The sequence below is a fragment of the Nicotiana sylvestris genome, chromosome 1 (assembly GCF_000393655.2).
Source record: "Nicotiana sylvestris chromosome 1, ASM39365v2, whole genome shotgun sequence".
Taxonomy (NCBI): Eukaryota; Viridiplantae; Streptophyta; class Magnoliopsida; order Solanales; family Solanaceae; genus Nicotiana; species Nicotiana sylvestris.
In genome coordinates, this window is record NC_091057.1 from 26490521 (window position 1) to 26507560 (window position 17040).

Genomic DNA, 17040 nt, shown 5'->3' on the forward strand with positions numbered 1-17040 from the left:
GCTGTTGCTCGAGCTCTGGGCTGAGCCCTACCCCTACCTCGGCCTCTAGCACAGCCTCGACCTTATCATCTTCCCCTCGTAGGAGCTGCCACTAGGGGCTCGGGTTGCTAATCAGTTGATAAAGTGGTATGTGTTCTCGCCATCTGCAAAAGAACATAGTAGAGGGTTCAATTAGTATTGAGTGATCAAACTGCATGACAGATATGAATAAAAGTGGAATTGTTCCTAACTCTGTAGCCTCTAGGGGATAAGCACAGACGTGTCCGTACCGATCCCTTAGACTCTACTAAGCTTGTTAGTGAATTGTGAGACCTAGCCCACCTAGTGCTCTGATACCAACTTGTCACGACCCAAATTTCCCACCTCCAGGACCGTGTTGGCACCTAACATTGTACTCGCTAGGCAAGCCAACGTTACAGAATATCACACATTTTCTTTTATCTTTTTATAATTAATATTTAACAAAACTAAATTAGCAGAAATAAAAGCAGAGGTGCATAATTTAACTAATTACTCTTATACTATTAACGAAAATAGAAGTAAATACCACCCAGAAATTGGTGTCACAACTCACGAACATTCTACAGATTTCTAAAAATGCTAGTGTGAAAGAAGAGAATACATCTGTCTCGAAAGTAAATAAAACAGAGATATAGAAAGTAGAAGGGGACGTCAAGGCTTGCGGATGCCTGCAACTCTACCGTAGGTCTCCTGGATGCAGTAACAGCAACCAACCTCTTGATCAGCCACTACCTCCGAAATCTGCACAGAAAATGTAGAGTGCAGTATCAGTACAACCGACCCCATGTACTGGTAAGTGCCGAGCCTAACCTCGACGAGGTAGTGACAAGGCTTAGCGGGGCATAACAACATATATAACCTACAACCGTTGATACTAAAATAGAAAGGAAATATAGAATGAAATATAACAGTAACTGACATTAAACAAATACAAAACCCAATCTTCTTCCAATACTCAGCTATAACCAGTCCTTAAGAGAGTTTCAACACCACAATAATGAGCCCCAACAGAAATGAATACATAAAAAATAACTGATGCGGCGCGCATCCTGATCCTACCATATAATCAGTAATGGTATAAATATTCACCTTTATTACTCCTTGTTGCACGTGCAACCCGATCCCACCAATCCACCATTATTTCTCCTCAATATATATCATCCTTATTCATCCTGTTGAGGTGTGCAACCCGATCCCTACTTTCCATCCTTATTATTCCATGTTGCGGCATGCAACCCGATCCCACCAGACAATCACATTCACCCTTATTCCTCCTGTTGTGGCATGTAACCCGATCCCAATATATGTCAACACCAATCATAAAATAAAGACAAGTGTTTCACAAGTTAACTCAAATCCTCCACAACACTTATACTCAAACCAACACAATGAAATATCACTACAATTATGAAACTTCACCAGTTAAAACTACACACTGAGACCAACTAACGTATTCCATGAAGCACCAACGAACCAATTTCAACCAGCAAGGTAATAGAATGAAACTATGAAACAATTAAAACTTCAATAGAGAAAACAACAGTTAATATGAAGCAACTAGACATGGAAACATTTATGAGCAAGTAGCAACTAAGACAAGAAACAATATAATAGGAAATGGGGAAGGGAATAGGCTAAAATGATAATTTGGTGGCTCATAGGTACTCGTCACCCACCTATACGCCACACACATGGGATTTCACATAGCAATTAAGTTGGGGATCCCTAATCCCTTAAGTCAATGTTAGACCAAACACTTACCTTAAGCCAACATGTATTTCAAAGCTCAATCACCGCTTTACCTCTCGATTCCACCACCGATTCACTCGTATCTAGTCATAATTAACTTAACAACATCAATAAACGCTAAAGAAATCAATTCTAATGCATTATTGTAGGTTTCCCAACATTTTCCCAAAAGGTCAAAACCTGACCCCAGGCCCGCTTGGTCCAGACTCAAAAATTGGACCAAAACCCGATTACCCATTCACCCCCGAGCCTAGATATACAATTGGTTTTTGATTCATACCTCAATTTGAGATCTAAATCCCCAAATTTTGAAATTTCTAAATTCTACCCAAAAATACCCAATTCCACCATGAAAAGCCCTAGATTTTGTGAGGAAATCTTGTAAAACGATGAAATGGGTTGAAAGAAATAAGTTAGGAATCATTTACCTATGATTAAGGTTGAACAGTTGCAGTTATCGCATTTGCGATCATAGGTTTGCACTTGCGAATTTGCAAATGCGGACAATACTTCACAAATTCGAAACTTGTCCTGGTCTACTGGCATCACAAATGCGAACAAGTGTTCGAAAATGCGGCCCCAATTCCAGTCGCAATTGCGATGATGATCTTCGCAAATGAGAAAGTCCCCCTCCTAGCCTACTGATCGCAAATGCAAAGTTTCTTTGCAAATGCGATGCTCACATTTGCGAGCCAGACTTTGCAAATGCGAAGTCTGCAGACCTGCAACATACCAGAAAATTTCTTTATGTCCAAAATCATTCCGTAGCCTATCCAAAAATCACCCGAGCCCTTGGGGCTCCAAACCAAACATGCACACAAGTCTTAAAACACTATATGAACTTGCTCGCGCGATCAAATCACCAAAACATCTAGAACTATGAATTCAACACCAAAACTCATGAAATTTTCAAGATAGTTCAAAATTACTATTTTCTCAACCAAAGGTCCGAATTAAAACAAATCACTTTCGATTTTCACCAAATTTCATAGAGAAGGTCTAAATATCATAACGGACCTGTACCGGGCTCCGGAACCAAAATGCGGGCCCGATACCAACAAGTTCAAATATTATTCAATTTCCAAAAATCATTGTATTTTCAGTTTAACAATTTTCTTCAAAAATTCATTTCTCGGGCTAGGGACCTCGGAATTCGATTCCGGGCTTAAGCAGGTCCCATATTTTACTATGGACCCTCCGGGACCATCGGAACACAGGTTCGGGTCCGTTTACCCAAAATATTGACCGATGTCAACAAAAATCATCTTTTTAAGCCAAAAATCATCATTTCCCAAATTTTTCACATAAGGGCATTCTGGATACACGCTCGAACTATGCACGCAAATCGAGGATAGATAAAATGAGGTTTTAAGGCCTCGAAACATTGATTCGACTTCTAAAAAAAGAGATGACCGTTTGGATCATCACATGGAATGAATTCGAGCTATTTGGAGCTTTGAAGTCTGAGTAAAAGCCCAAGGGATTAAGCTGGGATAGCGTTCGAGGTTCGAGAACCACGTCTGAACTTCAAAAATCTTGGAAAAAGATTCATTCTGAGAAAAACACACAACCGCGACGCATAGGGCGCCGCGTGGCTTGCCGCGGCTGTGTAAATTTGTTGCCTGTTGATTTTTCTTGCTCTATAAATATCTACACTACTTCCTCGCATGGCGCGTCGCACCCTGCGGCGTGAATGCACAATTTTTACAAAGCTGGAATCCTATTTCGCGAAGGAAAAGGTGTTTTCGGGGGCCTGACCCTACTTAGTATAAATACATGTAAAAAATTTATTTTAAGAACTTTTGACACATCTTAGACCTAAGAAAGCTAAGGAGGTATATTTTTCTTTGATTTAAACATTGTTATTATGAATTTCTCCATATCTATGGAGTAGTTCTCTTAATGGTATGATGGATTTTGTATCTTGATACTTGTTTGTGGATAATTAACTCTAGTTTTTATGTATTGAATCATTTTTAATGTTTTAATTATTGCATCTATATTCACTTGTGTATGTAATCGAGAGAGGCATAACTTGTGATATTTTCGCATTATATTTTGTTGGTTGAATTAATTAATTCTTTTTAGTAATCGGAAGAGGTTAGTTGAATTGTTTATTAAACCTAGTTAGGAGGATAATCAAGAGAGGTTCCCCTAAAGACCAATCCAATACGAATTCTTGCATATCTTCACGTGCTTAAAATTGGTTCATCTTGTGAGGTTGTGTAATGACCCAGCCGGTCATTTTAAGAATTTAAGCTTCGTTCGGTGACGTAAGGTCTTGAGCAACTTCAAATTATGTCTATCGATTTTCATGCATGGTTGAATTCAGTTATCGGAGGATTCAGAGTCGAATTGGAAGAAGGATTCTAATTTTGGAAGCTTAAGCGATGAGAATTTGACCGAAATTGGACTTTTGAGTAAACGGCTCCACAATGGGTTTTAGATGATCTCAACAGCTTCATATGGTGATTTTGGACTTAGGCGTGCTTCCGAATTCAAATGCGGAGGTCTGTAGAGTAATTGGAGGCATTTCGGCGAAAGTTGGAAAACTTTGAAGTTTGGAACATAGAGAAGTTTGACCCATAGTTGACTTTTGTGATGTCGAGGTCACAATGCGATTCCGAGAGTTAGAATAGCTCCTTTATGTCATTTGGGACTTGTCTGCAAAATTTGGCGTCATTCCGGGTTGGTTTGATTGGTTTCGGCACGAGTTTTCGAAGTTGGAAGATTTGGAAGTTCATAGTTTGATTCATAGCGCGATTTGCATTTCCGGCATTGTTTGATGTGATTTGAGACATCGAGTGAGTCTGTATTATGTTATTGAACTTGTTTGTATGTTTAGACGGGGCCCCGGGGGCCTCAGGTGTGATTCGAACGAGTTTCAGATGTTTTGCATAGTTTTGAACAGGTCTAGTTCTGGTATTTTTGAACCTGCGACCTTGGAGCGCAGGTGTGGCTCCGCTTCTGCATGAGCCTGGCTGTTTTTGTGTTCATGAAAGCCTGGGTAATTTCTCGCTTCTGCGAAGGCTGGCGCGCAGGTGCGGAGGCCGCTTTTGCGGTCCAGAGATCGCATTAGCGATTAAACTCGCTTCTGCGGTTTCCCCTTTCGCTTATGCTATACCGCTGGTGCGGCTTAAATCCGCAGATGCGGTCCCAGGCCTGGTTAGCTGAGTTCGCAGATGGAGACTCTTTTCTCGCAACTGCGGTTGAACAAATGCGCTTAATTACTCGCAGATGCGGAAAATGCTGGGCAGAATCATAGATGTCGAGGGTTTGGTCATTTCTTCATATTTTGAGTTTTAAACTTCGGATTTGGGAGCTTCTTTTGGGGTTTTCAAGAAAATCGATTGGGTAAGTGTTATTCACCTAGAATCTAACATATTCCATGATTTTATCTTCATTTTCATCATTTAATTTTTATTTTGAGTTGAGGAAAATGTTGGTTTTTAAAGACAATTTTCAAAATGAAAAATCATGATTTGAGGGACAAAATAGTATCAGACTCTGATGGCTCTTTTTATGTTTGGTGTTCTTTGACTATGCGCAGGCTACAAGTTAGATTGGTACATGACTCGATCTTCTAGGAAAGAAGTGCAATCATACAAACCTGAAATCGAGAAACAATTGCAATAGTTGAGGAAGGAAAGAAATCTCCCCGAGAAAATTTAAAAGGTTGGGCAACCCTCAACCAAAGAAAATATGGCTGGAGATGATGATAATGTAGATTTGGCTGCGATGGAGGCATCCTAACGAAGAGAAAAAACTGCAAGGGATGCTGAAGAAGCAACTAGTAGAGATATAGAAATTGCATATGAAGAAGAGAGAGCTTGAAGAATGGATCAAAATCAGCCATTAGGTGTTGACCAGTTCAGAAACATAGCTCCCAGCCAAGGGAGACCATTTGGTGATTATGATAGAATAATATACAACCAAGGCTTATCGAGTGTGAGACCACCTCCAGTTGTAGCTAATAATTTAGAATTAAAGCAATGGTTGCTCCAAACCCTTCAAAATTGTCGTGTCTTCAGAGGAAAGTAGAATGAAGACCCAAACAATCATCTAATGGACTTCAAGGAAATAATGAACACCTTTCAATACAATGGTGTGACACAAAATGTTGTTTATTCAAGGGCATTCCCCTTCACTCTCAAAGATGATGCAAAGCACTAGCTTCGAATCTTGCCCAATGGATCAATTAGAACATGGGAGGAGATGACTAGAAAATGTTGTGCTAAATATTTCTCCTCAGCTAAGATTGGCTAGTTTAGAAGAGAAATCTATAACTTCTGCTAGAATAAGACTGAAATTGGGTTTGAAGCATATGCGAGGTTTAAGGAGATAGTGCGAAAGTGTCATCATAGCGGAATTGAACTCTGGATGCAACTCCCGAACATTTGGGATGGTTTGACACCGGCCTAATGCAGAATATTGAGCAATGCAGTTGGAGGTCCGTTGATGAAGAAGACTCCAGAGGAGATAGTCACTATTCTAGATGAGCTATTTGAAGATGCAAATCAGTGGCCCTCTGAGATTGCTGAAAGGAGAAGATCAACTGGTGTTCACCAGGTTGATACTAACACATCTGTGCATGTACAACTTGATGCCATGGCCAAAGAAATAAGGAAGCTGACGTTTGACTCGACACACAATGAGCCTCATGTAGCCTGTATATATGTCGAAGAGGACACCTTACGCATGAGTGTCAAGCTACCATGGAGGAAGTGAATGTTGTGGGTAATTTTAATTTCAATGCAATGGATCAGAAGCACCCAGATTTTTCGTGGAGGTCACTTGGGGGTAGAGAAAATATATGGTAACAAAATAACTCTAGATTTTAGGGACAAGGAACTTTAGGTTTCTAAAATCAGCAAAGGCCGCAGTTTCAGCCTCAATAGCCAATCCAATATGGGTTATAAGATCTTATAAAGTCCTTTATTGTCAAGATATATGAGAGGTTAGATGCTCATGGTGCAGCTATCAAAGAACTTGGGACAGGTTTGCGTAACTTGGAGAGACAAGTGGAACAAATTGCAAATATATTATCTGAGAGAATCCCAGGTACTCTTCTAGCTGATACTGAGAAAAATCCCAAAGAAACAATAAATGTTGTGACCTTGAGAAGCGGGCAAGTATTGAAAGAACCCACTCCAGTCCAGAAAGAGTTGATGCCTGAAAAATGAAGTGGGAAGGAGCTGAAAATTGAAGATGATAAAAAGAAGAAAGGAAAGAAAGGAGAAAAGATAAAGAAGGAGGAAACTTTGAGAAGGGAGGACTCTAATAATATGAGCAAGCATATGCCTGATCTACCTTTCCCGCAAAAGCTCTATAGAGAAAAGTTGGACAAGCAGTTTGACAGATTTTTAGACATGCTGAGACAGGTTAATGTAAATCTTCCATTCACTGAAGTTCTCTCACAAATGCTGGCTTATGCAAAGTTCTTGAAGGAGATCCTTACAAAGAAGAGAAATATAGAAGAGACATCGGTAGTCAAGCTCACAGAGTATTGCAGTGCAATCTTGCAAAACAAACTCCCACAAAAATGTGGAGATCAAGGGAGTTTTACCATACCCTGCTCTCTAGGCACTCTTGAATTTGATAAATATTTATGTGATTCTGGTTCCTCAATTAATCTAATGCCTTTGTTTATTTACAAAAAAACTGGAGAATGAGATTGGAGAGATAAGGTCAGTACCAATGTCGTTGCAGCTGGCAGATCAAACAAAGATAATACCTGAGGGGATAGTTGAAGATGTCTTAGTACGAGTGGATAAGTTTGTATTTCTGGTAGACTTTATAGTGATGAAGATGGAGGAGAATAAGGAGATACACCTCATCCTAGGAATAGCATTCTTAGCAATGGGTAGAGCAATTTTAGATATACACGAGAGGAAGCTCATGCTGAGAGTAGGTGAGGAGACCATAACTTTCAAAATGGAGGTAGAAATGGAGGTTAAAAAGGAGAAACCAACTACAAGTGTTGAATGGAAGGTGAAGGGTGTGAAGAAAAAAGCTGCACTAATTGAGAGAGATAAGTGTGGGGTGTACCCCAAAAAGGCTGAGAAGAAGCTGTCTGTGTGGATGTGTGCACTAGTTCGGGCGCATGGAATGGATCCCGACTTTGATTCAAACTCCGACTAGAGATTTCGGGAAAATTCCTCTACCTTATTCTTTTTAATTGTATGTCATGGGGACATGCCGCAACTTAAAGTGTGGGGTGAGAGATATTTGTATGTTGTATGTATATTAGTTTTAGTTAGCTTGATTGTTTTTGGTTTTGCTAGTTTTAGTAGTAGAAAAAATTGAAGAACCATAAAAATTTTAAATTTTTTGATTTTTCCCGACGATGGATATCATTCGATAAGTTTCTTGAGGGATTAAAGTTGAAAGAAAAAGGCAAAATGATTTTATTTTGTTAGGTAGTTTAATAATTTCCCCTTGGTTTTTCTTTGTGTCGTGATTCTTTTCCAATGGTTTAATTTGAACCGGGTGTAGTTAGTTTTTATTTTTGTTAGTAGTAGGAAACCTTGTGCTATAGATTGAATTGGAAGTAATATATCTTGACTTCATGAGACTGTAACTTTCAAATTAGAGGTAGAAACATGGGTTAAAAAGGAGAAGCCAGCTGCAAGTGTTGAATGGAAGGTGAAGGGTGTGAAGGAAAAAGCCGCACTGATTGAGAGAGATAGGTGTGGGGCGTACCCCAAAAAGGCTGAGAAGAAGTTATCTGCGTGGATGTGTGCACTAGTACGAGTGCGTGGAATGGATCCCGACTTTGATTCAGACTTCAACTAGAGATTCAGGTGAGTTTTCTTTACCTTATGCTTTTTCATTGTGTGTCATGGGGACATGCCACAACTTAAAGTGTGGGGTGGGGGATATTTACATGTTGTATGTATATTAGTTTTAGTTTGCTTGATTGTTTTTGCTTTTGTTAGTTTGAGTAGTAGAAAAAATTGAAAAACCATAAAAAATTTAAATTTTTTAATTTTCCCGACGATGGATATCATTCGACAGGTTTCTTGAGGGATTAAAGTTGGAAAAAAAGGCAAAAAGATTTTATTTTGTTAGGTAGTGTAATAATTCCCCCTTGGGTTTTCTTTGCGCTGCGATTCTTTTCCAAGGGTTTAGTTTGAACCCGGTGTAGTTAGATTTTATTTTTGTTAATAGTACGAAACCTTGTGCTATGGATTGAATTGAAAGCAATATCTCTTGACTTCGTGATGCCTTTAGAATAGTGAGTGCTTTAGTTGTGACGCTTAGGCTCAATTTTTGACTCTTGTATAAGTACCTTAAATTGTATGATCTTAACTTTGCTTAACTATTTTGACTAGAGTGTCTTGATAACTCCAATCCTGAGTGAGTTATGTGCCATGTGTGTGTGCGAATTTGTGTTATTCTGTGCATTGCATTTGATGTCTAGAACTTGCCGCGTGTGTTGGCAAAGCAAAATAGTAGTTTTGTTCGGTCTTGGAAGTGATATAGGCGTTTCTTTATTAAGCCAGATATATGTTTTTACCCGCCTATTTGTTATGTATCTTAGTTAAACCCTTTGAGCCTGTAATCCTATTTCTTTGGCAACCACATTACAAGCCTTACCCATTTATTTGAATTGACCATCTATTTGAACTTTGTACTCTCGCAAGCACTTGAAATTGTTATGAACTTTGTAAAAGTTGAAGTGTTGGGTGTTTGGTTGGCTTTTGAGTGGAACTAATTAAATAAGGAGAAAGGTGAACTATTTTGAAAAAAGTAAGAGCCACTTGAATTAAAAAAGTCAAAGAAAAAAATATAGTTATATTGTTGTACAAAATATTCATTGATAAGTGGTAACTCTTGATGTAATTGTGCATAAATGATTTGGGAGTTGATGTATATTTATGTGAAGGTGAAATCATGGTTTGACATAAATGTGGGGTTTTGATTGTTAAAGTGTATCTATTTAAGTTCTTAGGGAGGTGTAGTCACTCTGATATCTAAATGTATCATACCCGTCCCGCAGCCTACATTACAACCGATTAAAGTCCTACTTGATCCTTGACTGAATAAGCTTGATTAGTAGAGCAGTACACTACGGGCAAGCCTATGGTTCATCTTTTGTGGCATATGAATGTTGTTTCTGAGAGTGAGTGAATTCTTTCTATCTTGAGTTCCTAATTATTCTTAACTTTTGTTGTGTGTGGAACTAGTCTCTATTGTTATGTGAGGGAACTTGATTCATGAAGGAAAGGTAATGTCATTGACCTCTATGTTTGAGTAAGTGAGCGGGTTGTGAATAATGCATGATACTTGTGAGTCAAATCTTGAGGTGAAGATGTTACACTATTGTGCCTAGTCTATTTTCAATATTCTTGGTGTGATGAGTTAGGAGAGTTGTTGAATAATGTCGTGTCTATATGAAGTGTAGTTTGATTGCTCGAGGATGAGAAATGGTTTAAGTGTGGGGTGTTGATGATAGGCTATAAACCTGTGTTTTATTCGCTTATTGCACTCTAAGTTACTACACTTTAATTGAGTTTGAGCTTTAATCGCTAGTGTTTGCACTGATTGCGTGTTTTATGCCTTGTAGGGGTGATTCCGAGCTATGTAGATGTTATGGAATAAATTCGAGCTATTTGGAGCTTTGAAGTCTAAGTAAAAGCCCAAAGGATTAAGTCGGGACCGCGTTCGGGGGTCTAGAACCACATCTGAACTTCAAAAATCAAAGAAATAGATTCACTCTGAGAAAAACACAAGCCGCAATTGTGTAAATTTGCTGCCTGTTTATTTTTCTTGCTCTCTGAAGATTTGCACTGCTGCCCCACACGCGCCTGTGCAATTTTTACAGAGCTGGAATCCTATTTCGCACAACAAAAGGTATTTTCGTTTCGGCCCGACCCTACTTAGTATAAATACATGTAAAAACATTATTTTTGAGGACATTTGAATATCATAGACCTAAGGAAGCTAAGGAGGAGGTAGAGAAGCAAAAGCACAAGGATTTCATCATTCAATTCTCACTCAAGACAAGGGTTTGGATCGTTTATGTTTTCCTTTGATTTAAACATTGTTATGATGAATTGCTCCATATCTATGGAGTAGTTCTCTTTAGGGTTTGATGGATTTGGTGTCTTGATACTTGTTTGTGGATAATTAATTCTAGTTTTTATGTATTGAATCGTTTTGTATGTTTTAATTGTTGCATCTATATTCCCTTGTTCATGTAATCGAGAGAGGCATAACTTGTCATATTTTTGTATTATATTTTGTTGGTTGAATTCATTAATTATTCTTAGTAACCGGAAGAAGCCAGTTGAATTGTTGATTAAACCTAGTTAGGAGGACAATCAAGAGTTCTCCTAAAGACCAATCCACTACGAATTCTTGCATATCATCACGTGCTTAAAATTGGTTCATCTTGTGAGGTTGAGACTTAATCGAGAGAGGAGTTTCTACTAAAAAAGTAAATTAATAACCAAGTGAATTCGAGAGACTCACTTGAACATTAAAAGTGAATTATCTAGAGTTAAATCCCAAACATTTCTCTTGCATCTATCCCATCAACCCTATCTTCTCCCAATTGATATATTCCTTTGCCTATTACTTGCGTTGTTTGTCATTAGTCAATAGTTTAGACTCTTAGTTAAATTTCGTTTAAATAACATAATTCTCAACTATTGATCATCTTGGATAGCAAATCTAGCTACAAATTATTATAATACTGTTTAACTCCAATTTCTGTGGATACGATATTATAAATTACTATATTCGACTAATGAGCATATTAAAGTGTTTGTTTTGCGCTCATCACGGATGCGAGGTTAGTTCTGCATTCGTGAAGAGGGTTGGGCTGGGCAGTGTTCTTTTAAAATCAGGGGTTTGGCTCATTTTAACTTCACTTCTTCCATGAGAGCCTACTTTGGAGAAATTTTGGGGTGTCGTCTTCATTATCTATGTGATGACCCGATAGGTCATCTTATGATTTAAACCCAAATTCTTTGTTCTGAGGCCTTTAAAACCTCATTTTATCCCTCCTCGATTTGGCACGCAGTCCGAGCGTGTTTCCAAAAAGTTTTTGTGTTGAAAGTTGATAAAAACAAGGATTTTTGATTAAAAACTTCATTTGAGTTGACTTTGGTCAATATTTTGGGAAACGGGCTTGGATTCATGTTTTGAGAGTCTCAGTGGTCCGTATAGAATTATGGGACCTGGGCGTATGCCCGGAATCAGATTCGGAGGTCCGTAGACCGAGGTATGAATTTTTGTTAAAAATTGAAATTTGAAAAATTATTGGTTTTTAAGAAAACTATTGATGTTTGATCTTGTTGGTATTGGGTCCATATCTTGGTTACGGAGCTCGGTACAAGTTTAGTATAATATTTAAGATATGTCTATGAAATTTGGTGAGAAACAAAGTTGGTTTGACGTGATTCGGACGTCCAGTTGTGAAAATAGGAATTTTAAAGTTTTCTTGAGAATTTCATGTGATTTCGTGCTAAATTCGTGGTTCGAGATGTTATTTTGGTGATTTGATCGCACGAGCAAGTTCGTATGATTCTCTAAGACTTGTGTGCATGTTTGGTTTGGAGCCCCGAGGGCTCAGGTGAGTTTCAGATAGGTTACAGAGTGTTTTGAACTTAGAAATTTGCTGGTGTGCTTCAGTTCTTGTTGCAGAGCCTCTGATCTCGCAATTGCGAGATCAAGCTTCACATTTTAAACCACTATTGGATTCATATTTTCGACTTACTATCGCATTTGCGAAGAGTAGCTGTGGAGGCCAATGTTCGCAATTGTGAACAATTCGTCGCAATTGCGATGGGAACTGGGGAGAGGTGTCTTTCGCATTTGCGATCACATAGTCGCAAATGATGTCTTGCCCATGTTCGCATTTGCGAACTATTACTCGCATTTGCAAACAATGCAAAGGTGAGAGGGGGTTCGCATTTGCAATGCCTCCTTCACATTTGCGAAGCCCATGTCACATTTGCAACATTTGCAGCTGGGTAAATGAGACTTGGACGGGATTTTTCATCCATTCTTCAAATTTTAAAAACCTAAAACACAAGAGGAGATTTTCCAAAGACCTTTTCTTCCCAAATCATAGGTAAGTGATTCTAAACTAGTTTCTTTAAATAATTCGCTTCATTTTACAAGATTTCAACATAGAATCTAATTTTTTCATGGTCTTGGGGATTTTTGGGTAGAAATTAGGAATTTGATAAATTGGGGATTTAGACCTCAAAGGGAGGTCGGATTCCAAAACCAATTACATATTCAGGCTCGGGGGTGAATGAGTAATCAGGTTTTGGTCCGAATTTTGGGTTTGTACCAAGCGGAGCTAGGTGTTGACTTTTGTTGACTTTTTCAATAATGGCCTAAATTGAATTCTTATCGATCGTGGGTGATTTCCAAGGCTTATTTTGAAATGTTTGGTTGGTAAATTGCTAGATATTGTTGGTTCGGAGGCGTGTTTGAAAGGCAAAACTGTTATTGAGCTTTGACTGGCCTTTGGAGCGAGGTAAGTGGTGGGTCTAACCTTGACTTGAGGGAATTAGGAAACCTCGGACTTTGTGTTATGTAAAATCAATGTGAGCGGCGTATATGTAAGGTTAAGAGTGCTTATACGCTGTCGAATTATCTGTTTCCCTAATTTATCGCTTCTCCTTAATTGTTTTCCCTCCTCTCTTAATTGTTACATGCTCTAAATACTTTCCATGCTTAATTGCTATGTGTTAATAAATATTTTCTTTTATTAACCATGTTACCTCTTTCTATAGTTCCCCTAATCCCTGCTATTTGCTTAATTTGACTTATTTGTACCATATAACTATAAATTGTTGGTTTGGTCTTGCTGTGTAGTATTATTGGTGTAGATTCTATATTGAACATGGTTCCTTTTCTTTGTTCAGTTTGGTATTTATTTATCGTAAAGGCCTTGTGATTTAGCCTGTTGGTTGATTATTTACATTGACTGTTTGAAAATAATATGGTGGGATTGGGTTGCACGCCGCGACAGGTGTAATAAGGGAGGATTGATATTGTGGAATAAGGGTGAATATTTATGTATATAGTGGGATCGGGTTTCACGCCTCAACAGGTGGAATAAGGATGGATTGATACGGTGAGATAATGTTGAATTATGATATTGATATTGATATATGGTGGGATCGGGTTGCACGCCGCAACAAACATATATATTATTTATTGTTATTGATGTTGTTATGGTAGAATAAGGGAGGATTGTGTATTGTCTGGTGGGATCGGGTTGCACGCCGCAACAACCTATTTGTTTCTATTTCTTGAGCTGCGTTGTTTTCTGGTATTTTTATTTGAGCTAGTAGAAATCGGTAATTTTGGGTGACATTGGTTTATTTTCGAGGTTGTGGTTATCATTTCATGTTGGCTGTTTAATTTGGTATCATATTTCAATTATTCTATCATTATTATAGACTGCGTACATGTTTTAGCGTAGGTGACCGCCTTAGCCTCGTCACTACTTCATCGAGTTTAGGCTCGGCACTTACCAGTACATGGGGTAGGTTGTACTGATATAAAACTCTGCATACAAATTTTGGAGACGGTCCTAGTGGAGGTTACTAGTGAGCCCAGATCGGACACTTGTAGAGACTTGAGGTATGACTGTTCCGCATTTGTACTTAGAACACATCTGTTATTTCAGTTCGTTATTATTATTATTGTTTAAGCTACTAAAAGAAGTAGTGCTTAGCAAGTGAAATTGTCACGACCCAAACTGGAGGGCCAGTTAACAACTACACCGCACTCCACATATCCTGGTCTGTAGTGCCAAATAGAGGAACTAGTGGTGCTGGGTGCCTCCTAATATCCTCTAGAAGAGACAGAGTAGATGAGGTATGAGACGACATCTCACTCTAAGTCTCACTTTGGCCTGCTTTGGCTTGGGGCACCTGACTGGTACCCTCTCCCACAGCTGTATCAAGCTGTCTACTAATCTCTTACTTCCTAATCGAAGGCATCGCTGAAAGACAACAAAATGAATATTAGAGACGAACACTTACAACTCAACTCTATGCACGATCTAGATTAGGAAGAAGGTAACAACCCTAGATGTCATGTAGCCTCCTGATTATAAATGTGGCGCGCTACACATTCATAATCAAGACTCTACTAGACACGGCTCATAGACAACCCCTAGGACAGACTTGCTCTCATACCAAGTTTGTCACGACCCAAACTGAAGGGCCATGAGTAGCATCCGGCCATACTTGCCAAGCACCAACATATATTTTATCTAACCTTCTTTATTATCTTTTAGGGCCGACGAGATCAATATAAATGGTAGACATGAATCATGAAAAACCAACAATGAAATATGGTGACATGAACATACATAACATGGGATGACCAGACAATCAAAAAACTATATATAAGGTACGAGCTACCATGCTACCATGAAAGACTATACAACAAAAATCAGCCGACAAGGCATACCAAACTATACATGAGGCGACACTTGTCTATGAGCCTCTAAAGGAGCATAAGTGCTGCAACATTACCGGAACAGGGCCCCCACATACGAATAATGTGTATAACATAAATGTATACCAAGACCACGGCAATTCCGGAGAAGGGATCTCGCCAATAACCGCTGAACTGGGCAGCCTATTGTGGTGGGGGAGCTATGTCTACCCATCTATCAGGACCTGCAACACAACATGCAACATCCACAAATAAAAAGGATATCAGTACGAATAAATTACTGAGTATGTAAGGCAGGAAAGCATAAGTACGAACAATAATGTAAACAGGGATAGAGAATATACAACCTGTAACATCTGGGTACCTCTGAGGGCTACTGACATGGAATGCATGATACATACATATATATATATACAAACTTTTAAAACATACGCTTCTGTGGGAATCATCATTATTATATCGTACGTGGACGTAATAGGCTCGGTAGAATCGTACCCGGCCATGCGTAGCTCGGTAAAACCCAACTGATCAGTGGTTGCACAACAGGTGCCCTACCCGACCATCTATAGAGTGGATCGGTATAGTAAAATATATACATATATATAATGCATGCTGGACTCAATGGAATAATATTCAGAACCTTTCTAAGTGACGTAAGGTCAGTATCCTCTGTACACATTATTAGGACTAACTCTTCATCATGAATCTTATAATAATCAGGAAGTACCAACAACATTGATAATATAAGAATAAGATAAGCAACATCAACATCAATCGTTCCATAAGTATGGAAACAATGTAAGTACTGCTAGCTTCTAAGAGTAGAGTATCTTTGGAAGCTCGTTCATTACATCATGTTCAATTGGAGCCGTGCAATGATAGCCTCACATACCTTGTATATACTACCCAATATCAAGCTATGCAAATGTCATGACTCCTTAGTGTATAATAGGAGAAATGACACTATCATTAACGTTTAAGCGTCATAACTATTATGTACCAACCACAACCTATTTTAAGATGAAACGGATAGCACCTCCCCTATTTATATGACTTACCACAAGTGAAAACAATCACCAAACAACATCAATATTAATCATATTGATCCTCCCAAAACAGTCTACCAACCGACAATATTACTACCAAGCCTTTCGATATATATTTCACAAGTTCTAGCTTCAATGACTTATCCACAACTTGGATAATATTAAATACTTGTAGAATAAGAGGTTACTTACCTTTAGACAGAAAGAACAACTCCAATTTGACCTTAATTTCCCACGAAATATCCCTCCAATGCTGCCACAACAACAAGGAAGCGAAACTAGCAATCAATTAGGTTTTTCGATACTAGAATCACTTTAGAAGGCTTGAAATCACCTAGGGTTGATATTAAAAACTTGAGGGAGTATTTAAAGAATATAAACCCCTTAAAACAACCTCCCACAGGAGTTGGAACAACACAAAAATGAGCAACAACAAGAAGAACAGAAAATTACTAGCGCCACGAGATTTCTGACACTTGATTTGTGTTGTTTGCCCTTTGTTTGGGTCTTGAATCTTGAGAAAACCTTGAGAGGGTGTTTATAAGGTTCTAAGGTCTAAATATACTTAAAATTAATGACTTAAAATGGGTTCTAGGCTTTTATATATATATATATATATATATATATATATATATATATATATATATATATATATATATATATATATATATCCATATCTCTTAAACCGACTATGTGGGGCCCATAGAGAGGTCCTTGAGGCAGTCTCGCGAAAACGCGAATATCTCTCTACTCCGATATCGTATCGACAAATGGTTAAATGCGTTGG

At 38.4% G+C, this 17040-nt stretch overlaps 2 protein-coding genes across 2 annotated transcripts; both read left to right on the forward strand.

The window, feature by feature from the left end:
* Positions 1–6228: 6228 nt before the first annotated feature.
* Positions 6229–7442, forward strand: LOC138891293 (uncharacterized). Its single transcript, XM_070174632.1, has 3 exons — positions 6229–6432; positions 6717–6898; positions 6956–7442. Exons 1-3 carry the CDS (start codon positions 6229–6231, stop codon positions 7440–7442), a joined length of 873 nt encoding a protein of 290 aa, XP_070030733.1.
* Positions 7443–7467: 25 nt separating this feature from the next.
* On the forward strand, positions 7468–7911 carry LOC104247107 (uncharacterized). The gene has a single exon (XM_009803057.1). The coding sequence runs from the start codon at positions 7468–7470 to the stop codon at positions 7909–7911; it is 444 nt and encodes a 147-aa protein (XP_009801359.1).
* Positions 7912–17040: the final 9129 nt, after the last annotated feature.

What these genes read in the sequence shown, in the direction of transcription:
- LOC138891293 (XM_070174632.1), top strand. Translation starts at nt 6,229, where the DNA reads ATGAAGAAGACTCCAGAGGAGATAGTCACTATTCTAGATGAGCTATTT. An exon ending in CGACACACAATGAGCCTCAT is followed by an intron (nt 6,433 to 6,716) that starts GTAGCCTGTATA and finishes TTTATTGTCAAG; the next exon opens with ATATATGAGAGGTTAGATGC. An exon ending in GTTGTGACCTTGAGAAGCGG is followed by an intron (nt 6,899 to 6,955) that starts GCAAGTATTGAA and finishes TGAAAAATGAAG; the next exon opens with TGGGAAGGAGCTGAAAATTG.
- LOC104247107 (XM_009803057.1), top strand. Translation starts at nt 7,468, where the DNA reads ATGTCGTTGCAGCTGGCAGATCAAACAAAGATAATACCTGAGGGGATA.